This window comes from Mesoplodon mirus, assembly GCF_964341445.2.
Source record: "Mesoplodon mirus genome assembly, chromosome: 11".
Lineage (NCBI taxonomy): Eukaryota > Metazoa > Chordata > Mammalia > Artiodactyla > Ziphiidae > Mesoplodon > Mesoplodon mirus.
In genome coordinates, this window is record NC_138987.1 from 3,722,598 (window position 1) to 3,747,515 (window position 24,918).

Genomic DNA, 24,918 nt, shown 5'->3' on the forward strand with positions numbered 1-24,918 from the left:
GGAGCAAAACCACATTGCCCCTGCCTCAGTGACAATATATAGTAAATTTGGCTTTGTATAGGAGGATTAAAGACCAAAGGAGTCTTAGTATCAGTTGGAACATGCCTTCACTAATACTTTCATTTAAAAATCTTAGAAGGGCTTCCCTGGTGGCGCAGTGGTTGAGAGTCCGCCTGCCAGTGCAGGGGACACGGGTTCGTGCCCCGGTCCGGGAAGATCCCACATGCCGCAGAGCGGCTGGGCCCGTGAGCCATGGTCGCTGAGCCTGCGCGTCCGGAGCCTGTGGTCCGCAACAGGAAAGGCCACAGCAGTGAGAGGTCTGCGTACCACAAAAAAAAAAAAAAAGATTACCCTCAGTAATGTCATTGGGCCTCATTCATGCAGTTGAAGGCCTCAGTGCAAAATCTGAGATTTTGGAATTGCCAGACCACATAATCATGTGAGCCAAATCCTTAAAATAAATCTTTTTTACGTGTTTAAAAATATACAAAAAAGAATACCCTATTGTTTCTGTTTCTCTGGAGAACCCTGACTAATACAGCAGCCTTCTGAATACTCACATTGATGTCATGCTCAATTTTTATAGTATATTAAAGTAGCTTGCTTCATGACCAACAAACTAGAAGTATATGTTCACTTCTGCACTGTCAAATCCATTTGATAAACACACAGTCATGATCTACATTATCTGCCCTTTGCAATTAGTTCTTGATCATCACTGCATAGGAAATCTTCCACAACTTGCCATTCAGTTTTCAGTCACATATTGTTTAGATTCCAATATTCTATTTTTCATTAAGACAGACACCACGTTTTCTTCTGTAATAACTTTTCTTACTACATTATTGATTACAACGGATACTTCCTTTTCTTCTTTTCCCTGTTACTTACAAGGACAGCTTCTACTCTTTTCAAAGAGTGAAATTAAACCCAAATTTCAAAATAACAAAAATGCACACAGCAGATATGATAGTGATGAGTGGGAGCTCTGAGACACATATAGTCATCAGAACTGTCTTTGCCACCAAATGAGGTTTGTCTCTGCCCTTATAAAAAAGTGTTCTGTTTTTCAGCGCTCTTTGGATTTTGTAATTGCAGAGGAAGGACGCTGGACCTGGACCTGCCTCCTGCCGAAAAGTCACACATTTTGAAACGTTCTTGTCCGTGTTTGACTAAAGCGACAAGACAGAGTATTCTCTGGAAAGAGAACTCTCCCTGCCACCCCATTTGGTTACATATGGGACAGTAATAAGGCGGCGGTGATCTCATCCTCCTGGCTTGACTTCCTCGGCGGAGCTTCCAGAGCAGTGGAAGTCAGAGCCTTCAGATCCATCGGGCAGAGCTGACTGACGACTTGGCCTTGGCTCTCAGTTCTTTGCTGGCCCAGCATGCTAAATCCTGGTCCAGCTGGCACCCCAAAGGAATCCCTTTTTCTGCTAATATCAAATCCTACAAAAGCTTCCCTCACTCTCTGCGGGCTCTCCCCAGCTGCTGGTCCCCAGGGAATATGCTTTCTTGGTTCATCAAATCTATGCCACTTGTTGGGAACTCGGGGAGATGGAGGAATTGATGGCCAAGGAAATCTGCATGCCTGAATTCTGCTCTAGAGTGAAATATATGCACAGAAAATGATGCTGGTCAATGAAGCCCGAGCCCAAGTGCACAGCCTTGTGACCCGGCATAGACCACATATGACTTGGTTGAATGTATGTTTGCCCAGACTAGTCTGAGTCCTTAGGCCTTTTGTCTTAGCCTCTGGCCCTATCAAGGAAAAGACATCCAGAGTCAACAGCATGGACAGACTCTTTACTATTAGGGGTGAAATAAGGGGATGTGGGGGGGTGAGAGGCGCTGTGAATAGCTCCTGGTCAACGGCATCCCTGAGTTTTATTCTTTGACCTGTTATCCCATAGACATAACTTCTAGATCCATCTTTCCCGGCCTTATGGGATGAAAAGTATCCAAAGAATCAGTGTCAGCAGAACATTTTCCCCCAAACAGACCAATTTAAACCCTTTCAAAAAGACTATACTTTCTAGAAACCGGCCTCAGTCACTCTTCTTGCCCTTGATCCTATTCTTGAGGGAAGAGCAAAGGTAGCAGTGATGGTGGAACTCTGAGATTCTCAGGGCCAGCATGGTGGATGTTTTACAAAGTGATGGTTGAATGAATGAAAATGGAGCAAGATTTCTCATAATCACAGTCAGCCTCTACCTCAGAATTAGCATAGAGGTTGCTGCTCAAGCCATTTGCTTACTTACCACCCTGGAGGAAAATAGTAATCTTGGGCTAACGGCTACCTGAGGCAGAAAGAGATGTAAATGCAGTAGATATGGCACTTGGAAGCAAGGAGTCCAAACAAATCCCAACTTCCTCTCCACTTGTGTTTCTCTCTTCACTTTGGGAAGTGAATCAAAGAGGCTGATGACATCGGCACTGCCAAATATATATCAGATCTTAACACATACTCTGTAATAGAGGTCACCCTTTAATAAGGAAGAACAACCCTACAAAATATTTATTCTCATCCCCCTTTCTGAATTAAAATCTTGACCTGATGTACTTGGCTGCTTGTGTTGTTTTCAGAAGAGTCTAGACTGGAAATCTAATTATATTGCATATTAGAACACTAGCAAAACCTATCTTCCTTTATAGGCTATATCCTTATGGCCTAGATTCATCTTCATATACATTACTTGACCCATCTTAATGAAAGGCTCTGAATGAGTCTGGGAGAAAGTTCATTCTGATACATAGTCTCATAGGTGTTCAGACTCAGACCTATTCTCAAGTCTCATTGGAAACTCACTGGTAACATGCAAAGCCATTTGTTGATTGAAATACTATCACTGAGTAGCCACTGTAATTATTGATTAGTACTATCACCAATTAGTGAAATACTACCACTGATACTCTTTTGTCAATTATCTCATGATAATAGTCTGAAACACCACCCTTTATACAGTTAATACAAAATCCATTTTTGGTATTTATGCAAGTAAAGGCTTAATACCTTCCACAAATTACAAGTTCAAAAAAGAAATGCTTTAATTTCAGCTCTTTACCTAGATGCAAAAAAAGCTGCCAGAATTTGCTTAAGGTTAATTCAATATTGTTAAACCCGTTTTACAGATGAGGAAACTGTACAGATGAGACACAAAGAGGTACCATAAAATGCTCAAGGTCACATAAACAGTAAAGCTAGCATTTGAACTTAGAGAATTGCTGACAGAAACTATGTTCTCAACTATTATGTAAAACTCCCTCTCACTAATACCCTCCCTTTCCAAGGCCCTAAGGCCTTCCATGATCTGGCCTAAGAGACCTCTCTGGTCTCATTTACTCCCATGCTCACTCCACTCCAGTCACACTGGCCTCCTTGCTGCTCCTTGAATATTTCTAATACACTCCCACCTCAGGGCCTTTGAAACTGCTGCTTTCCTCCACTCGCAATCCTGTGTCCCCACGTAGCCTCGTGGCTCTCCTCCTCACTTCATTTGGTGTCTATTCGAATGTTACCCCAACAAAGCAGCCTTCCCTGGACCCCCTTTTCATACATGAATCCCCTTTGCCCCCTGCCTCTTCACTCTCTATTCTTTTCACCTGCCTTCTGTACCTTCAGGGCACTTACTACATATTGTAGTTACCTGTTTATTTATGGTCTATCTTCCCCGGTCAGGATGTAAGCTCACAGGGCAGAGACTTTGACTGTTGTGCTCACTGCTGTGTTGCTGGCTCCTAGAACGGGCCTGGCACACACTAAACACTCAATAAACATTTGCTGAGTGAAAGAGTAAAGGAAGGAAAGACAGCGGAGGAAAACGAAGCAAGTCATGAAGAGTACGACGCTGGTTGTGTAAGCAGTAGTTCCAACCTCAATCATAGCACCGTATGATGTTCAGGATATTCTCACACGTAACTCAAAAGATGTCTTCGGGTCATTTCCCAAAGCAAATGAGGATTCCAGCTCTAACTGTCAAAGTGCCTGGGAATGGGGATACTACAAATTAGTTCCTTGATTATCATTCTATTCACAAACTCTAATATTTATTAAGCACTTAATAGGGTCCAGACACTGAATTAAGCACTCTACATGGCTTATTTCATTTTATTGCCACAACAGGGCTTTTGATTTTTAGTATCGAAGTATGCACAGTGTTTACATATGTAAGCCCTGGGGTCAGCCTACCCAGATTTAAATCATGGATCCACCACTGACTTGCTGTTTGGCTTTTTTTATCATCAGTAAGAGGACATAATACAATATTAACTGTACATAACTATTAGGGTTGCCTTGAGGCTTATGTGAGATCATGCAGATGAAGCACTTGGCATAGATTCTGGCACATAGCAAACATTCCAACATCTTAGCTATTACTATCCCCATCTTCCAGATCAGAAAACCAAGGCTGAAAGCAATTAAGTAATTTGCCCATGGTCACAAACAGCTAAGAAGTTGCACTGGGATTTAAACTTGGCTCTGTTTAACAGCAAAGATTTTTTTTTTTGACAAACCATCTTTTCTGCCTCTCTTAGTCTAGCTCCGTGTTCGAAGGGCCCCAGTGAAGTAAGTGAAGTGTAGAAAACTTTATGAACTTGACTAACATTCTCTTTTAAGGTATTAGAGGTAGATATTTGAGAACTTACACAGGGCATTATTATGCGTTTGTAAGTATTGATAGAACTAGGCTGAGTGATGGTGACCTTGAGAGCTGTAGATATTTACACACCTGTCTAGAAAAAGTTGATCACGATTGACTGACTAGTTAACATGAAAAGGAAAATAATGCTTCTAGAAGAAAATTTAGGAGACTACCCTTATGATTTGGGACTAGGCAAAGATTTCTTGAGACACAGTAGCTGTAAATAAAATGATGAATTGGACTATATAAAATTAGGAATTTCTTTTCACCAAAAGACACCATTGAGAGAATGAAAAGAGAAGCCACAGAGTGGGAGAAGATATTTGCAATACTCACAGCTGACAAAGCGTTGTTATCCAGAATGTGTAACCCTACAAACCAATATGAAAAAGCCAGGTGACTCAATAGAAAAGTGAGGAATAGACATAGAGAGGTACTCCACAAAAAGTGTCATCGCAATGGCCAATAAACCGATGTTTATTTGTTTCTACATCTACCAAGCATGTGGCATTCTCAACTAACATCCAAGGATCTGAAAATCCAGAAAAGACAAGTGTGGTGTGGATGCTGACAGAGAACAGAGTGTAAATAAGACAGGATTCGTGTCTACAGGGATTACTTCATTAAAATACACAACATAATAAAGTGCAAGGCATCCTGCGTAAAGCTAAGATTTAAAGCTCATGGTGGTAGCATAGCTTAATTCTGAATAAAAGGAACAAGGAGGCTTCAGAGGAGGTGACACTGAACTGTGCCCTGATGGATGCTCAGATGTGTGGGTTGATGAAGTGTCCTTCCCCACTTGAAGGCACCTTGCAGGTGGCACTGTTGACAGTAGAGGGAGAAGGAGGACAATAGGACAAGTCTGAGCAATTCTCCCATAGTGGCGCCATTTCAAGGATCGGTAAGACGTGGGACTAAAACAACAGAGCTCGCTTTGCAAGCACTCAAAGAGCAAAGTGTTCAAAAGGCAGTTTCTCTTTCATTAACTTACTCCATCCACCAGTGGAAGAGACCCTGCCCCTGTTCTGGTTCCTACTCTCTGCAACCCTCTGACCAATTTCTAGCCAGGCTTCAGCTTGCAGGCCCCTGAGAGATTCCTCTCGGTTGTCCCACATTTTCTTCAGCGGTCAGGGTTGATCTGATATCCCTACAACCCGTTTGGGTTTCATTTCTACATCTTTAGTGACGTCACTTTTGTAGGTCGTCAGCCTTTGGCCTCTGGAAGCTTCAGGAGAGGTAGAATGTGCACTATTTCAGTTAACTTACCCTGGGTGTGGGACACAAAGTCCTGCCCCTTTAAAAGGTTTCCAGTGTTAGGCTTCCAGAAATAATGAAAATACTGTCAACTGGTCGGCAGGAATTTCAAAGCAGCCCTTTTGTCTGTGGTGCAAAGGCACTAGGGTCGGCCTCCTGTGCTGCCAGTCATTCCAGCTTAAGGCACAAGAGCTTTACTGTTCTTCTCCAGAAAACAGTGAAACTCTCCTGGAGCCATCTGATAAAGGGATTTTGGAAGAAAAAACTGGATGACTTTCCAGTGAAAAGAAATCATTTCCAAGTGGGCCTTAAATGAGATTGCAGGGACACCATCCTTCACATAGAGCCAAGCACACGTATGGAGACTCACTGTCATGTTTCACTCCAATTCATTTGGCTGCAAGGATTTGGGTAGATTATTTTACTCTTTTGGTATTTCCTTTTCGGAGGAGTTATTATAAATTGTCTATAAATAACAACAACTCCCTTACCTAAAATTTCCTTATAGTCCTATGTAGGGCAGTTGGAAGCAGGGGAGAACTATAAGACTTAACAAAGATTTGAACTGAATTCCTGAGGAAAAAGGAAAACTGAAAAAGTTAAAGTGGCTTTAAGTTCAACGAACTTCCAAGGCCAATTAGAAAACAGCACGTGGGAAATATTAGTGGATGGCTACAATACTCACAGTAGAGTGAGCAGCAATTCAGACTTACACCAGCAGGCTGTGTGCACAGTCTTTAGATGTGTGGTTTTCAAACTGTGTTCCATGGAGGCCTATCGTCTTCCTAGTGTTCCATAGAGACAGAGGTGTCTCGGGGTAGGGGTACTGAACTCAGCCATCAGCCCTGAGTTCAGTACCCCTGATTCTGAGCCCTTATGACCCACTTCAACCACCATGATGTAGGCTTGTATCTGTTTACATACTGCTGTTCCCTGTAAGAGCTGTTTGGGAAAAAAAAAAAAAAAAAAAAAAAAAAAATATATATATATATATATATATATATATATATATATATTCAAGAGAAGGGGACGGGGGAGAAGAGTTAGGAAATCATTATTATGGATCATTTCCCTTAGCTTCTTCTAAGAGTCTCTCAAATGAATCCCTAGCAATTCAATCCAGTGCCCTTAAACTGTGAGCACCACCCTTAGACATGGGCAAGCAGGGCACCTTGCCACAAAGTGGGCCTCATGTTTTAGAGGGCTTTCCTCAAAAATTTCTAAGTCCCAGGGCTTCCCTGGTGGTGCAGTGGTTGAGAGTCCGCCTGTCAATGCAGGGGACATGGGTTCGAGCCCTGGTCTGGGAGGATCCCACATGCCGCGGAGCAACTAAGCCCGTGCACCACAACTACTGAGCCTGTGCTCTAGAGCCCGCGTGCCACAACTACTGAAGCCCGCACGCCTAGAGTCCGTGCTCCACAACAAGAAAGGCCGCCACAACGAGAGGCCCATGCGCTGCAGCAAAGAGTGGCCCCTGCTCCCTGCAGCTGGAGAGAGCCCACGTGCAGCAACGAAGACCCAACACAGCAAAAAATAAATAAATAAAATTTTAAAAAACATTTCTAAGTCCCCTTCAGTGCCTGGGACTAGCTGGGTCCAGCAGTGCCATCCAGGCAAGTTACTTCCTAGCCTGCATGGTTCCTGGTCCCTGTTTCTCCTCTTCAGAGTGCTCTCTGAAACTCTACCTGGTATGAGTGGTCAACCAGTTGTCCCAAGGAACTCTGAAGCTTGCCCCTGTGGGGTTTTTCTGGGATCACATGGCCAAGCCCCAGTTCCAGGAGTGCAGACTGACAAGCAGATGGTTCCTACTGGCCAATGCAGTATTTATTTCACAAGATAGCTTAAGATTGGGTTGTCAGAGTAGTGCTGACATTCTGATTTGGGGTTACTGACACTCACAAAAGACATAAGAAAGAATCAGGGCTTTGGACAACTGATAGTCCACTGCTCATCTTTGGACTTGAGCTGCATCTGCGGGCCTGTGCATTGGCTCTTGAGTGTCCATGCTCCAACTACAGTGCCATCTCTGGCCTCGAGCACCCAAGGGTATTGACAGTGGTAGCAGAAATCCTTTACCTCTAACCTTTGCTGCTGGCACCCAGGGCAGTCACCCCACTCCTTTTGCAGGCGACGTACCACATACCAGGGAGTCCTCAGGAGTGACCACACCTGTCTCCTCCAAGGCCTTTGAGATCATTGCTGTGCAGTAGCAGCAGGCCTTCTGATCAATGCCCTTTCTTTCCTCTGATTGATATGGTGACATCGTGTTCTCCCAGGTAGGTCTTAAGGCCTGCCAGATGAGGGATGGACATTCCTTGAGTAAATGGATCTGTGCTCTTCCCATTAGATCCACAGGCTCCTCTCCCATCCTCACTGAAGGGGATGGTGTGGAAGTTCAGAGTGTGTTCAATGTTAAAAAGAGATAACATTCTAGGAATGCAGTGATTATGGCCTAAAGAGTTCAAAAGACGTCATGGTTGGAATATGAGCTATTTTACATTGAAGGTATAAAATCCTGAACAATAAATTTAACATGAGCAGACAATGAATTATTGTTCACATTTTCCTGCATCCCCGGACAAGACTTGCATTTGTGATCATGATCAATGATACTGATCCCTGAGAGAATAACCTCCGAGAGGATCACGGGAAGCCAGTATGACAGGCAGCATGATGGACGCTGCCACAGCAGGAGGAATGATACAACCAGTGCGAAATAACTGATCTTAGGGAACTGCAGGAGCAAAAAGATCTACATTGTTTCTACAGAAATAGCTTGCGAAAGCCACGACATTTGAGTAATAACTGTGTTGCTACCTTTTTCTTGCAGTGGAAGATATAAATTAGCTGGGAACAGCATATTTAACGAGAAAGAGCATGAAGAGAGAGTTCCTGGACCTCAACAGGAACAGACGGGGCCTGGATATTACAAACAATCTTTCATCCACTGATTGGATAGAAGACAATTATGAGTATCTCTACTCCACCCATTTTCTAAATCGTCAGTTAATCCTCTTTCATGGGCCCATGAGCTTTGCATCTTCCAAACTGCCAAAGAGTGCTCTTTCTAAACTGCAAATCGAATCAAGTTTTTCCTGCTTACAACCCTTCAATATCTAGGGAACCAAACTGAAATTTTTTGGCTTGACGCATAATTTCCTTCATAATTTGTCTCTTAGCCTCATCTTCTGTAATACCCCAATAGCTACTCTATGTTCTAATCACACAATTGGCAATTTTCAAAAGCCTCAGTGCTCTTAAATGTTCTACCCTTTCTTGGGATTCCCTTACCATTAACTGTCTCCTAAATGATTCCTACATGTCTGGCAAGACCCACTCAGGCTCTCACCACCTCCCCCCTGATGTCTCCTTTCCCCCCACCTCTCCCAGGCTGAAGGAAAGCAAGGGGCCAGTGTAGCTAGAGAGAAGTGGGGGAGGGAGGGAGGATGAGTTGAGGTCAGAGGGTGTGGGGTACAGTTCCCAGAGCTCCTTAGAGGATTTTATTCAGAGACAGATGTGAAGCCACCAGATGCCTGCCCCCCCAGTGAATTGCACCTCCCAATATTCACATCCTTAAGTAGTCCCTTCTCATCCTAAACGTAGGCTGGCTGTATGATTCAGTTTAACACAACAAGGCAGAAGTGACAGTGTGTCAGTTCTGAGCTTAAGTCACCAGAAAGCATGGAAGCTTTTGCTTTTGTGCTTTGGAAATCCCTGGGCACCGTGTAAGACGTTCAGCTACCTGCTGGAGAGACCACGTGAGCAGGCCATATGAAAAATGGAGAGGCCGGAGACTGTATGGTGAGTTGAAGAGACCCAGCCATCAGTAGCCCAGCTGAGTCCAGCTTCCAGCTGTCCCTGCCAATGAACCAGACATGTGAATGAAGCATCTTGGATATTCTAGCCCCATCCACAGACAAGTGAAGGTCCCGTGAGACATCCACTTGAGCCCCAGTCAATCTATACAAGCATGGAAAAACAACAAAAAGGTTATACCAAGCCACTAAATTAATTGATAACTGAGCCGGGACTCAACAGGTGAGAACGGGTCTTGGCATCAAGTTCCGACGACAAGATGTTGCGTGGGGGGTGTGCAGCAAGTGTCACCAGCAAGCCCCACACCTGGCATCAGGAAGCAGGACTCCTGGACCCAATGGGCAGGTAAGGCGCAATCCTAGGCATCCAGCAAGACTGTACCCACACTTGTTGGTGGCCTAGCCATACTTTCCCACTCCCTATCGTGCTCACCCCATCCATCCCATACTTGACCGAGAGAGGTGAGGCGTCACACCAGTTCAGTGTGACATCTACCCACAGCTGTGCCAGGCGGCAAGGCAAGGCGACCATCCAGCTGGCAAGAAGCTGAGGACAGGAAGCCGATACCTGATTAGATGGTATGACAGAAATGGCTGAAGCTGATTACCAGTTAGTCCTTTGCTCTTCTGGTCAAGGGCACAGATTCTATCCCAGCTAATTTGGCTCTATTCCATGGCCACTGGCTAAACCTTTAATCCCAGCCAGCTGTCCAAATTGGACTCCCTCCATTAGTCTTGGAAAAAATAGGACAAGACACCATATTTTTTTGTTTTGTTTTTTATAAATTTATTTATTTATTTTTGGCTGGATTGGGTCTTCGTTGCTGCGTGCAGCTTTCTCTAGTTGGGGCGAGCGGGGGTTACTCTTCGTTGCGGTGCACCGGCTTCTCATTGTGGTGGCTTCTCTTGTTGCAGAGCTCGGGCTCTAGGCACGTGGGCTTCAGTAGTTGTGACACACGGGCTCAGTAGTTGTGGCTCGCGGGCTCTAGAGCGCAGGCTCAGTAGTTGTGGCGCACGGGCTTAGTTGCTTCACAGCATGTGGGATCTTCCCGGACCAGGGCTCGAACCCGTGTTCCCTGCATTGGCAGGCGTATTCTTAACCACTGTACCACCAGGGAAGCCCAAGACACCATGTTTAACTCACAGGTTTTCTCAGGAAAATGCTGTGTTGTGAGTCCATATAACAGTAGCATCATCAGAAAAATAACTGGGTTCTGCAATTCATCCACTCATCTCCTTCCTTCCTACATCCAAGCCTAAAGCTGTTCCTCTATTTGAATTCCCTATATCTAGTAATGGGACCACCAGTCTTCACCCAGGCCCTCAGGTTTAAACTTTGACATTATTTTGAAGTCTCTCTTCTTTCCACCTACCACACCCAATCTACACCTTGGTATCACTTCTGCACAACTCTTAGCTCACTCTTTTTATTCCCATAGTCCTAGTTTAGGTCTATGTAACCTACGTGAAGGGTTCCAGGAACTTCTTAACTGGTATTGCAACTTCTACTTTTTCCTTCCCTCCAATCCGTCTTTTATATCTTTGCAAGAATAATCTTCCTAAAGTCTGTTCTGAGCATGTCATTTTTCAGCTCACAATCCATCAATGATTCTCTGATTCCTGCAACAGGGCTGCAAACTCAAACACCTTCAGGTGATTTAAGTGTAAGATGTGCCTGAATGTTTAGGTTGACAGGGAGCTGTGGAGGCTTGCTGCCAGGTGGAGAGAATGGATCCTGCTAAAGATATTTACATTCCATATTTCTAGAACAACTGCTCTGACCAAACGAACCACAAAATTCCACAAAATAAAGGGCAGGCTCTTTAGTCTGATATTTGAAGCTTTCCATGACTAGATTCCAACCTACTTTTCTAGGCCCAGAGCATTACTGTCAGTGTGTAGTTCAGAGATGGTACGTATATGGCACAGGGCCGTTATTCTCCCAATCCTGGTCCATGGTAGATATTGCCACTGATCATGGTCCTCTTTCCTGCTGGGCTCAGATTCAGGCTCAGGATCCTCCTTAACACAACACTCCAGAGAGCAGCTATGAGCCAGGAGGGCTTAGTGTCCCATTTAAGACCTATATGCCATTGTGTGCAACTCATGTCTGATCAGTTCCAGCTCCGGCTGAATCCCCTTGTTCACTGTACCGTACTTATCATGCAGACTAGACAATTTGAGAATTTTGAAATAAACAGCCTGATCAGCTGTCTTCCTCTGGCCCACACTCTGGGTTACCTCAGAGGCTGACATGCTCTAGGCTCAATCCCATTTTAGGTGAGCTGCCTACTGGTCACTACAGGTCATGGCAGGAGACCAGTTCTGATCCTGGTAGTTTGCTCTAGAGAGGTTTAGATGAGGACGCCATCTTAGCAAAAGCAGATTTCTTAGAAAGTCTCCCATCCCCATGCCCACTTCTAGCCTTGCAGTGGCAGTTGATCTCAGAGACCCCATCCCTGCTGATACTGCTGTTTCAGATGGACTTCCTCACAGCAAGGATGGTCCACAGGATTTTGCCTGTTCATAGGTCATTTGTTAATGTTGTGTCTATAGATTCAGTCTCCCTAGAAGCATCATAATCTAGGTTGCCCGTTGGATTTAGATCAGTGGTATGTGTGGCTTGTGGGAGAAGTTTATGGGACAGTGTCCATACAGAGTCCAAGATTTCCCCACTGAAAAGTTTATTCTATTCTGTAACCCTTGCTTCTACGACTTGGGGTCTGCTTCCCCTTTTCCTATTTAATCGTGGCCTGTGCATTCCAAAGAGCCCAATTTTCCTCTTTGTTTGACAAGATGTTTATACTTTCTTCTAAAGCAACTGACTTTATTCTTTGTCCTAAAGGAGAAAGTAAGACAGATGCTAATTGTATCACACAGACTAACTCAAAAACCCAAGGGAGGAAAAGTAGGAGAAGAACAATTTATTTTACAACACACTTAATGGAGCTAGTCTGTCTTCATTTATGATCCTCTTGAGAGGCCTTCAGCCTGGTACCTGCTGTAGTGGACATCACACATATCGTGCTCTAACAACAGGCTTGGAAATAGCAAACTTGGACATGAAAAAGGAGTCTTGCCTCACACGTCACCCTAAATGCTACTCTGCTTGCCCAGATGGGCTAATATGCCTCCTGCAAAGCCTTCAAATTATTAGGTCCCTGGGGCAACCACAGCTAACAACGCAGAAGGTTTGAAGGTGAATGTGTAGGGTGGTCAAATTGCAACGGGGAGCCAGGACCCCCATCCTCCCCGTGGCCTTAACCCACTGCGTGTCTTATGCTCTTCAAAGTTCCTGTTTTATTCTTTTCTTTTGTTTGTTTTTTACTTAGGAATAAACTCTGATATGGATTGAATGTTTGCATCCCCCCCGCCCCCTCCCCTGTCCATATGTTGACGCCCTGATCCTCAGTGCGGTAGTAATTGGAGGTGGGGCCTTTGGGAGGTATTAGGTCATGTGGGTGGAGCCCTCAGGAATGGGATTAGTGCCCTTACAAGAAGAGACACAAGAGAGATGATCCCTCTTTCTGCCATGTGAGGACACAATATGAACACAACCACCTGCAAGGCAGGAGGAGTTGCCCTCATGAGACACTGAATCTGCTGGCACCTTCATCTTGGACTTCCCAGCCTTCAGAACTGTGAGAAATAAATGTCTGTTGTTTATAAGCCACTCAATCTATGGCAACTTTTATAGCAGCCTGAGCTAAGACAAACTCCCACAAGAATTAGTTATATCTGAAGAGAAGAAAAAGGTAAAATCCATGCTAAGGACCACCTGCCAAAGTACCTCTCCCAGGGAGAGTGATTATTTCCATCTATCCCACCCGTACAAAAGGAGGAAGGAGGCAATCCATGGTGAGGATTCCAACCCCACAACGCCCCCTGGAACAGGGATTTGTCAAAGTTGGGGTTTTATCGTTCATAAAGACAAAGGTGCTGTAACAGGGTGGGGTGGGGGTTTCTGGAGAAGGCAGAACCTGATGACCCCTAGGAAAATGAACCCTCATAACCACTCACGTTTCACCAAAAGCTTGTCCACCACTGAGAATTCGCCTTAACTGTGACGAAAGGGTCAGTCCAGGCCTGGGTAGCTAGGCCTCCCATCTGATCCCTGCCCCAGCTCAGGGGACATACACTGTCCCCTGGGCCTGGGGCCAGGTGGAGAATGTCCTTCAGCCTTGAGGTCTCCAGTGCACATGGAGTTGCATTTTATGAAAACTCATGGAGGATTTTAAATTTATCTTTTATTTTTTATTAACCATTTTACCAGTTTAATAGAGACAGTCGCTTTTTTGTGGAGAGGAAAATATAATTTTACCAAAAAAGGACACTTTGTCATCCTTACTCCCACCTAGCCACCCCCACAACTCTTTGTTTGATCATCAACCGGGTGACTCCAGATTAATGTAACGCACCACCCAGTGAGGAGTCATGCCTGAAATAGCCTCCCAGCTGAGAATCTGCGGGCTAAGGATGATGCCAGCGCTGGTAAGGGGTGACAGGGACCTGTGCTATGTAACAGAATGTTTCACGAAACAACGAACTAGTGACTGTGCTGGAAAACTGACAAAATTATGTCCCTCTCCTAACCGTCCTAAGGATTTTAGGGTTTTTTCATAGTTAAAATTTTATTAGGAAATAGGGATACTGAGGAAGACTGAAAAAAATCACAAGATATGATGAAGAATTAATTAGGAAAAAGCAGACAGAGAAGCCTGTGACAAATAGTAGCACATACAACTCCTCTCATGGCACCAATAGTCAATCTCCTGATACTTCTAGTTTTCTCAAAGCCATGTTTTATTTCTATCATTGTTCAATGTATTTCTTGGCAAATATTTAGGTGTTTTACTCATTGTCTTATATAAAGTTAACAGTACATCTCCTGTGTTCTGTCTTGTCTTTTTCCTAGGTCCTGCTTTAAATGGCAGGCCAGGGTGTAGGGTGTTTGATGTTCTCTGAGTTACCAGGAGTTCTGGGCTGTAAATAAATCATGAATGCACCACATCATTCATGAATTATACATTTTTGCTTGTGCTTTCTATAGAACACTATGCATCAAAATCAAATCCAAAGTACTGAAATTTTAGGTGGTTTAGATCATTAAAATAGCTGGTTATTCAGCCTTGCAAAAAGATTTTTTAAGAAAAAATCTATGTCTACGTAAAAATTCTTACCAGCTGGAAAAAGCACAGCCTTCCCTACACTTACCAACGCCACGGTGATGCATTAGGTCACAGAGGACATGAAGGGGTTTAAAAACACAGAGTCCTAACGTCACACGGTATATATTTCAATTTTTTAAATTAAAAATAGTACTTTCCGTAACGTGCATCCTTTTAAGTCTTTGGGCTTGCAGTCCAGTTACACGGCTAATACAATATTTTCTCCTCTTTCACAAATGGAGCACAGTCTGTCCCCAACTTACTAAGAACCCAACTTAGAAGTTCCAAAGCTTCATTCAGAGGTTGTTTGGTTGGAACAGATTAAACACATTTTCCCAGAAAAAGAAGATGAGTGGTTCTGTCCCCATGCAAGCTCACAACCTGTTAACTCACAAGATACCAGCAATATGGACCTAACGATAATCTAGAAAGTGATCAACAGATAGAAACATATTTCTATGGAAAACTGTGCTCAGTTATTCAACTTGAGATAGGAAGAACAGATTTCCTGTCATTCCTCCTTTGCTCCTGCCTTCCTTAGCTGTTATGTCACATAGACCTGAGGCTGTTCCACCCAGGCCAGGGCTGGGAAGAGTGGCAAAATGGCAAAAAGAGGGTCAGTATATAAGGGTGCACCCATGTGGAAGGTTGATTCTTAATTCTAGGGCTCTTTGAATTCAAAATTATGTTTCATGTGTGTTTCATGCATGTGTGCACGTACCAATGTGTGTTTTCTAGAAAGATAGTCTGTTCCTTTTGTTAGATTCTTAGAAGGATCTCAGACCCTCAGACTCAAAAAAAAAAAAAAAAATTAAGAAGCACTACTCTAGCAGATATAAACAAAGAATGGAATGAGATTTCTTGCCAGCACTGTTCCTCCATCCTAGGTAATCTCCCAAGACATTTAGAGTAAGTGAAAAGGCTGGTAAATAACTCCTTCCCTAAGTACCCAAGTGCGCTCCATCCTCACTCCCAGCAAACCTGGGTGTCCCAGAAACATTCCCCCAGCCCCACTCCCCCAGGTCCAATTACTTAAAGAGTTAATTCCTGGCCCAGTAGGGGACCTCCAGGGACCACTGTCTGTTCTCATTGGCTCATGCCTTGGCCACACCTGTGGTTAAATATTTTAATATCAACCCTGGCTCTCCCACTCACTCACGGTATTGACTTGGAGATAAACTGCTTTACTTAACAGCTTCAGTTTCCTTCTCGGTGAAATGAGGGATGCAAATACCACCTAGCTTGCTGATATGATATGAGGATTAAATAAGAGAGTGTAAATTAAGAGTAAGGGCCCCATAAAGATGAGGTACCATCACCTCCTTATTATTTAGTGGTTATTATTATTGACATGCTCTAGAAAATACTTCACTGACTGAGAGGTGAAAACTAATGACCTCAATCTACTAACTCAAAAATTCTGCGACTCTATGGCAGACATATTTCCATGCCTCTGATATCAGAAATTGATGTGCCATCAGCGATTCCCTTCAGAAGGAAACATTCTCTGTAACCTATGCTTTTCCATGGCTAATAATTTCATATGCATTTGCACCTTAGGCAGGGTCGGCCAATTAGAAGACTCATGAATACTGTTCGTGCTCCAAGAGTGCAGGTTTGGGAATACCGATTGTGTCCAGATGGTTTCGGCTGTTCTATGGAATGATCTAGCTGATGAACTATGTCATCAGCGTTGAAACAAGAAATTTTCAGCCGGGAAAAAGAGAACTCAAATCCTTCTTTCCATAGCTTTGTAATTTGCATACCCCAATCTGGGGGCTTCTATAGAAAACTGGAATGATCTTGTCCTCCAGCGCACTCCGTACGTTTGGCAATGTCCCCACTGCTGCGACTCCCATGCACTGCTGCCGGCAGCGTTCCTGCATCAGCGTCTACATTTCCTGATGGAACAACTGCCTCCATTTAGGTGCCCTGTTTCTTATACAATTGCCCCCGCCTCAAATTCTATATAATTCCATATCCAGGAAGCTCTAATTACCTTTCACAGCCTAAGTAAGGACCCTACACAAACTCCCTCCTCCCTTGCGACAGGGTTCAACCTATAACACCTTGACATATCATCTATTTTTAAACTGAAGGAGTTTGAGATATGGCATGTGCAAGAAAGATTTTTGACCTTTCCTTGAAGCAGGACATAAAACTCTACATGAGAGGTGACCTCCCTAAACCCAGAGGAAAGGAACATCCTTATCTCTAAGACACTAAGTGGAATCTGAACGAACAGGCCTTGTTGTTTCCCCAGTTGACTACATTTATTAGCTCATACCTTTTTTATTCTGTCACGTTTTCCCACCACTCTCCTGTCTTCATGAAACCTAGCATAAAAGCAAATGTGAGGGTGTGTGAGAAGGAGAAGAGTGAGTGAGCTTGCAACTGCGTGAGGCATCTTGCATGAGAACAACAGAAACTATGTGTGAGAGGTGAAGACAGAAACAGAAAGAAAGGAAAGAAGGAAGAAGGGAAGAGACATAATTTCTATAGTATCTAGCATTCGAATAGAAGCAGCAGGCCATAACATTAGAGTGAGGACCACACCCGGTCTCGGGGCTCTGGGTTCCTTTGCCCTGCAGGGTTTCAGCTGGTGAAGGCTGAAGTATAATGCCATCTGGGCAGTGAGCCTGGACTCAGGTCTGTGGGGACATCCTGGAATGCTCTCACTAGGCTTCAATGCCAGCTTGGTGAGCAAATGCTTCTTTCACGGGATCACAAGAGATTGGTCCGTCAGAATGATGCCAACAAGCTGTTTGGGAAGGCTCCAATTTTTTATATGGACAGGGACCCACACACACACACACACACACTTGGGGTAGCTTACCCATTAGTTCTGCTCTTCCATGATCATGTTATTTCCAAGAAACAAGGCAGGCAGAGCAAAGTCTATCTAACTAGTGGGGAAGGAATCACTGAAATAAAGGGATCATACTTCCCAGAAGATGCTGTAGGACTTGGAAACTGTATCTCAAGTTTGGGGCCAAAAGTATTCTTAAATTTTGCAGATGTGTAGTATATCTTAGGTTAACCTTGGTCAGAGTGTAACTCATTTCGAGAGAGACATGAGAGACATGAGAGACAAACTGCAAAATTTCCCTAAAAATGGAAACTTAAAGACTCTGGTTAACTGAATAAAACTATGATCTCAATGAATAAGAATGGCAAAGTAGAAGACAAAAGAAAATGAAGAGAAAAAGAATCAGGGACTAGTAGGGGACAAAGCACACCTGTATTTTGGGAAGACAGGTTGTCAGGATGGAGAGGAAGTTGAAACTGGGGGCTTTGGTGGTTCTGCTTCAAGACGATGAATAGCCCTGAGCCTGACACCTCTTTGGAGTGTCTGTGCCAATGAGGACAGTAGAGCCTACAGGGAGTCTCAAACTTGAGAGGTAGGTGGCTTATTGAAAATGTAAATTCTAGGGTCCCAAGGCTGTGGTCCTGATTTGTAGTCTTATGTGGGATCCAGGCATCTGCACTTAAACATGCTCTCCAAGCTGATTCTGATATAGATGGTCCATAGGTCACGTTCCAGGAAACACAGACAAAGTTCAGATTCTTTTTTAATGATTAAAAGAAAAACAAGTTACAAATGCAAACACAAGCACTTCCTCCAGGTCACAAGGTGAAATTCCAGGCCCCTTCAGGGCCTGTCTCTGGGTCCTACCCTAACTGTCCACCCATCCCTCTGACCTCTCCTTTTATGGGCTCCCCAAGCCTACAAGCTGCTTGGATGGTAAGGAAGGCTCTGCCTGAATCTGAAGACTATTTGCTCTCATGCAAACAGTTTTTCTAGAACACTGTATTACTATTCCTTTCCATGGAGGGGTAGGAAATCAGTGAATGTGATGGTCATTTTTCTAGGTTCAAAAAGGCAGAAACCAGTAGACCAGTACTTGAATATAAGCAGCAGCTTAATTTTTGTGCAAGAACTGCAACTTTTAAAAAACATTAATAGTTCCCCAAGCAGTTGAAATGTAATTACTTATACCAACATTTTCCATGTAGTAAGTTAAAATGATGGAGAAAAGGTCTACCATAATGATAAAGAAAGGCTATTCACGAGCTGCAGGACACCCAAATGGCCCCTTTCCAATCCTAAGGGGACGGGAGACAGACAACCTGCCTAATGCAACTGGTGCTCAGAATGTGTTTATAAGGATGAAGCCATTTCCTTTTTTGTCAAGTCATTTTCTTTAATTACTATTTTGCATTTATATACCCAAAGAGATGAACGGGTCTGAAGGTTATTTAATTCCTCAGGTATTTCTGTTGCCTCAGAATTGCAGCTGAAATCCAAAGCGGAGACCGATAGCTAAGGAGTACTACAAGTTCTAAAAACAGCGACATTGGACACAGCTATTCAGGATTTGTTATGAGTGACCAAATGTGATTTTGTGGCCCTTAGCCTAACACCCACCTCCGGCTTGTCTAAGAGAAGGCTAGGGATTTGTTGGAGGAAAGAGGCTTTCTTTGAATAGATTTGTCAGGAGAATGGGCTCTGGCATATTCCTCTACCTCCAGTCAGGTGAAGGAAGCAGTCAGAGAACCTCTCAGAGCCAAGAGTGTGGTGTCTGCCACAAAGGGAAAGGGACAGCTCACCTAGTCCCCAGCTAGATGCTCAATGAGGTGCCCCAGTTCTCCTACCAGAGCCAAGAACCTATATGTGACCACAGGAGTTTGGGTGTGTGCCTGATGAAGACAGAGGTGGCCCCTGTTGGCCTCTGACGGCGGGGCAAGGAGAGTGGCCTGATCTTCTAGGTGTCAGTGGGAGCAAGGGGGAGGGGGACAAGTGAGGGAAGACTGAATGGTGTTTTCTAGATGGCCAAGTGGACACTAGGAAAAGCCGCTGAGCAGAAGAGCTGAGGGGGAACTACCCAAAGGGTGCATGACACGCAGCAGAGGACAGGGCAGAGTGGAATGACGGACGTGGGCATGGGGAGTGTCCTTCAAAGAGCTGACAGACGGTCCTCACAAGAAAACCGAGCCAGCATTTGGGCTTTTTTTCCACGAGAGAAAAGGCACTCAACAGCCCAGAGAGGTCCTCAAACAGCACTGGAGAAAGAGTATTTCGCCCCTTGTCCTATCATCCTTCTTTCCCTCCACCCTTTGCTCCAGATGTGGAAGAGTCAGTAGCATCCTGGGGAGGACATGAAGCAAGGACAGACCACAGTCCCCTCACGAAATACAGGGTTCTGCGCATAGGCTGGGCATGGGCAGGGGAAAGGGAAGAAGCTTTGAACTAGAGGAAGAGAGCAGAAGTTTGGTTTTTTAAAAATAAATTTATTTATCTATTTTTGGCTGTGTTGGGTCTTCATTGCTGCTCATGGGCTTTCTCTAGTTGGCGCGAGAAGGGGCTACTCTTCATCACGGTGCACGGACTTCTCATTGCAGTGGCCTCTCGTTGCAGAGCACGGGCTCTAGAGCACAGGCTCAGTAATTGTGGTGCATGGGCTTAGTTGCTCTGTGGCATGTGGAATCCTCCTGGAACAGGGCTCGAACCCGTTTCCCCTGCACTGGCAGGAGGATTCTTAACCACTGTGCCACCAGGGAAGCTCTCCCAGAGCTCTCCCACTGCTCTCCCAGAGAGCAGAAGTTTGACATTAGATTGATCTGGATTTCCTAATTACTGAAATAATAGTGTCCTAACACTTGGAAGTGACAGGTAAAGCTAAGGGATCTGCCTGAGATATTGTCCAAAGGCAGAGAAAGGAGAACCAATAGGATGTTTGATGGTAGTAAGAGAGGAAACACAAGACAAACAAACAATGGACATTTCCTGATGGAATTTTCTTGAGTCCTATTTATTAAGCCAGATACCTTTGCAATGTGCACAGGCTATAAAGGATAGAAACATGAGTAAGACTACTGCTGTTACCAGAAAACTTGGACAAGTGCGGCTGGATTCCTGATTGAGATAAGAACTTGCGTTTGCCCTCCGTGACTTTGCAGCCTCCCCCAGGCTAAGAGGAGTGCTCCTTTGCCTCAGGGAGGTTTGAGTTTCAGGGCAGTAAAGCAGAAATACAGGAAGGCAATCTGTCCTTCTGTCTTTTGCAAAAGGTGGTATGACTTGTGAAGATATTCGGTATCCATTAAGGAGAGGCAGAACAAAAGGAGGGTCTTTGAGGGTCAAGAGAGGGGAAGAATATCCCTCAAGTGGAAAGGAAATAGACTTCAGCTGGAGCCGTGGGTAGCAGGAGACTGCCGCTCCTCCAGCAGCACCATAAATGGGAGGACAGAGCTTCGAGGAGAAGAGTAGACCATGGAAAGAGGGTACGTCCCAGCCAGCAGGCTCCACTCAAGGAATAGTGAAGACTTGGATAATGAAACCAAATGATGAGTTCAGTGGGATACCATGTGAGCTTCATAAATTCTCATTCATACCTAGGGAAGACTGAATTCTCTGCTGACCTGGAGGTATTGGGACTTGGAGTCCGATATAATATGATCTTTGAATTGCCATTTATTGATCATCAGTATTTGGAGTTGTAAATTCATATCCACTACATGAGAAAAAAAAAAAAAACCCAACCTGTAACTATCTAGATAAATGCCACAAGAGAGGTATATGGTAAGAGGCTGAGAAAAGATCCCTCAAGGAAGGGGTCACCAGCAAGTTACTTTATGGAGCAGATAAGATTTGAAATAAGCCTTGGATGATATGTAGGATTCAAATGACGATAGAGGCAAAGCACTTTACTGCAGTTATCCATAGAAGATGCTACATAGGGAGATCAGGGAGGAGAAACGGAATTGGGTGGGGCTTGAATGGGAATCTGAGGATTTGTATTTATTTTGGCAGCAACAGGGAAACACTGACAGTTTCAGAGCTGAGCTTTAGAAAAAAATCAATCTGGCAGAGAGATATGGGGCGGTAGCAGGAGAAAGTGATCGAGGTGGGATGGGAAACAGGAGGTTATTGCTGAAACCCAAGCGGGAGGTCATGAAGGCCCGTGGCACAGCAGACGGTAGGAACCTTCAATTATAGGAAGGGCTGTGTAAGATATTGAGGAGGTAGCTCGTAGACCTGCATGGGCGTGAGACAGAAGATTTCTAAGCGTCAAGCCCAGCTGATAGGAAAATCATAACGCCGTGGTAGGACCGGGAAATAGTAGGAGAGAGGTAATTTACAATTGACAAGTTCTGAACTTGAGTTTAACCTGAAAACTGAATTTACCATTAGGTAGAGACGTTAGGAGTGTAGAAGGGTTTAGAGATGAAGAGTTAATGGTGCCTTCGTAGCAAGGTTGCCTGTCTCCATAGCTGGGACTTCCCTCCGTGGATATCTCAGAATGATTTGCGGGAGGGAGGGGGGAGGGGGAGGGGGAGGGGTGGGCCATGGCAATGAAGGCACAGAAACCTGCAATGCAGAGCTGGGCAAAGAACGTGGCTCAGTCCAGAGAGTGGACCTGAGAAGAACTGGTTTTAAAGAATTTTTTGTTTTACTTGAGACTTTCTCCCATTTTCCCCAATGATCTTTTTACCTCTGGGCCCCTTTGTCTTTCCCAGCACCTTTCAAGCTTTCTGTCCCATGGACTTTTCTCAAAAATAGGATAAATATACATATACCTGACAGCCAAACAGACTTCCTAAGTTTGGAGAGGCTCTGCTACTTTCAACTTGGTGGACCTGGGGAGCATTTCTTAATCCCACTTGGTCTCAATTTGCTTTACCTCCCACCCCCAATTTTTTTAAATAGAAAAATACAAATTAGTAGGTTTTTTGGTAGAGAAGAAATGAGATAATGTATAATAAAGCACCAGATAGAGTGACTGGTAAATATTAAAGCCTCAACAAATGTTAGTTCCCTTCTCTTCTGCCCAGCACCTGTCAGTAGTAATTCCTAATAGAGATGAGGACCCCCGGTAGGGAGCACTGAATTCCACACAGAAGAATGCACGGAGACCCACATCCCTATTCAGGTCCATAAATGGCAAGTCCATCCTTTTAGTTGCTCAGGTCAAACCTTGAAATCATCGTGAATCCCTTTTTCCCTCTCACATCCAACATGCATCCCTGAGCAAGTTATATTTTATTGGTCGGTTTACTCTTTTAATGTCTGTCTCTCCACTAGGAAATAAGCCCCATGAGGGCTGGAGCTGGTCTGCACACAGTGGCCTGCACCCCAGAGGCTCTTAAGACGAGGTGAATGAATGCATGTGAATGAAGTGGGAAGGGGTGACCGGCTGCTTCAAGCAAACAAAAGAAAATCTGGCTGTAGATGCCTCCAGCTTCTTATGAGGTAGCATATTTCTTATCAGGGAAGAATAGACTTGTATATTGCCCCCTTCCAACTTAAGGAGACTGATGTGCCAAAGAGTTTGATCTTGTTCAAGGAAAGGCTAATGCCCCAGCTTCTATGGGTATTCTGTGCTACTAACGGGCAGATATACTGAGAGAATGGCCTTTTGTTTAGCAGAGAGCCTTAATGAGGTTAAGGATTTACCAAGGGAGGCTTGCGTGGGTTCAGAGCAGTGAAGTGGAGAATAAAACTGTTTACGTTAAAAGGACCAGAGTATTAGTTTCCTAGGGCTGTCATAACAAAGTAAAAGAGACCCAGTGCCTTAAACAACAGAAATTAAATTTCTCACAGTTCTGAAGGCTAGGAGTTCAAGATCAAGATGTTAGCAGGGTTGGTTTCTTCTGAAGCCTCTCTTTGGCTTGTAGATGGCCATTTTCTCCCTCTGTCATCACATGGTCCTTCCTTTGTGTTTGTGTCCTAATCTCCTCTTCTTATAAGGACACTAGTCATATTGGGTTAGGGCCCACTTTAATGACCTCATTTTAACTTAATTACCTCTTTAAAGACCCTATCGCCTTCTGTGACTGGCTTATTTCACTTACATGAGGTCCTCCAGTTTCATCCATATGAACCTGGATTTGGTCATTGCATGTGGTAGAATTTCCTTCTTTTTATTTATTTATCTAAAAAACTTTTTTGGCTGCACCTCGTGGCTTGTGGGATCTTAGTTCCCCGACCAGGGATTGAACCTGGGCCCTCGGCAGTGAAAGCACAGAGTCCTAACCATTGGATCACCCGGGAATTCCCAGAATTTCCTTCTTTTTAAAGGCTGAATAATATTCCATTGTACGCGTACACTATATTTTCTTTATCTATTCATCGATCAATAGACATTTAGATTGCTTCTATATTTCGGATATTGTGAATAATGTTGCAATAAACATGGGAGTGCAGATATCTCTTTCAGATTCAGATGCTAATTCTTTTGGATACGTACTCAGAAGTGAGACTGCTGGATCATATGGTAGTTCTACTTTTAATTTTTTTGAGGAGGCTCCATACTGTTTTCCATAACAGCTGCACCATTTTACATTCCCACCAACAACATACAAGGGTTTCAACTTCTCCACATCCTCATCAACACTTGTTGTCTTTTGTGTTTCTGATAATATCCATCCTAATAGGTGTGAAGTGATATCTCATTATGATCCCAAGCTCATAGAAGCAGAGAGTAGAATGGTACCAGGGGTTGGGGGGAGGAGGAAATGGGGAGTTGTTGCTCAATGGGTATAAAGTTTCAGTCATGCAAGATGAATAAATTCCAGAGATCTGCTGTACAACACAGTGCTGGTAGCTACCAATACTGTAATGCACACTGAAAAATTTGCTGAGGGGGTAGATCTCAGATTAAGTGTTCTACACACACATACAAAAGGAAAGAGACAGGAGGAAACTGTGAGAGGTGATGGATATGTTTATTACCTGGATCGTGGTGATGCTTTCATGCATATTGGCTTATGTTCAAACCCATCAAATTATATACATTAAATATGTGCAGATTTTTTTAATATATATTGATTACTCAGGGTTAGGACTTCAACATATGAATTTTGGTGGGGGACACAATTCAGCCACAACAAACAGGTAGAACACAGAGGTTGGAAAGCTGGGAATGAGAGAGGGATGAGGGAACACAGAAGCCGCATCCCATGGAGGGAGGCCAGGGATCCTGCAGGAGGCAGATGGTGTTGGGGAGTCTGCTAGGTGTCTGCCAAAAGCCATCT

At 44.1% G+C, this 24,918-nt stretch overlaps 1 protein-coding gene across 1 annotated transcript in view; it reads right to left on the reverse strand.

The window, feature by feature from the left end:
- Positions 1-10,533: 10,533 nt before the first annotated feature.
- The window catches only part of BBS10 (Bardet-Biedl syndrome 10), a 43,580-nt gene continuing 29,195 nt past the window's right edge, over positions 10,534-24,918 (reverse strand). The window contains exon 4 of the mRNA XM_082635345.1: positions 10,534-10,791. Within this exon, the coding sequence (XP_082491471.1) occupies positions 10,701-10,791 (91 nt within the window). The 3' untranslated portion in view covers positions 10,534-10,700. The remainder of the gene's footprint in view (positions 10,792-24,918) is intronic.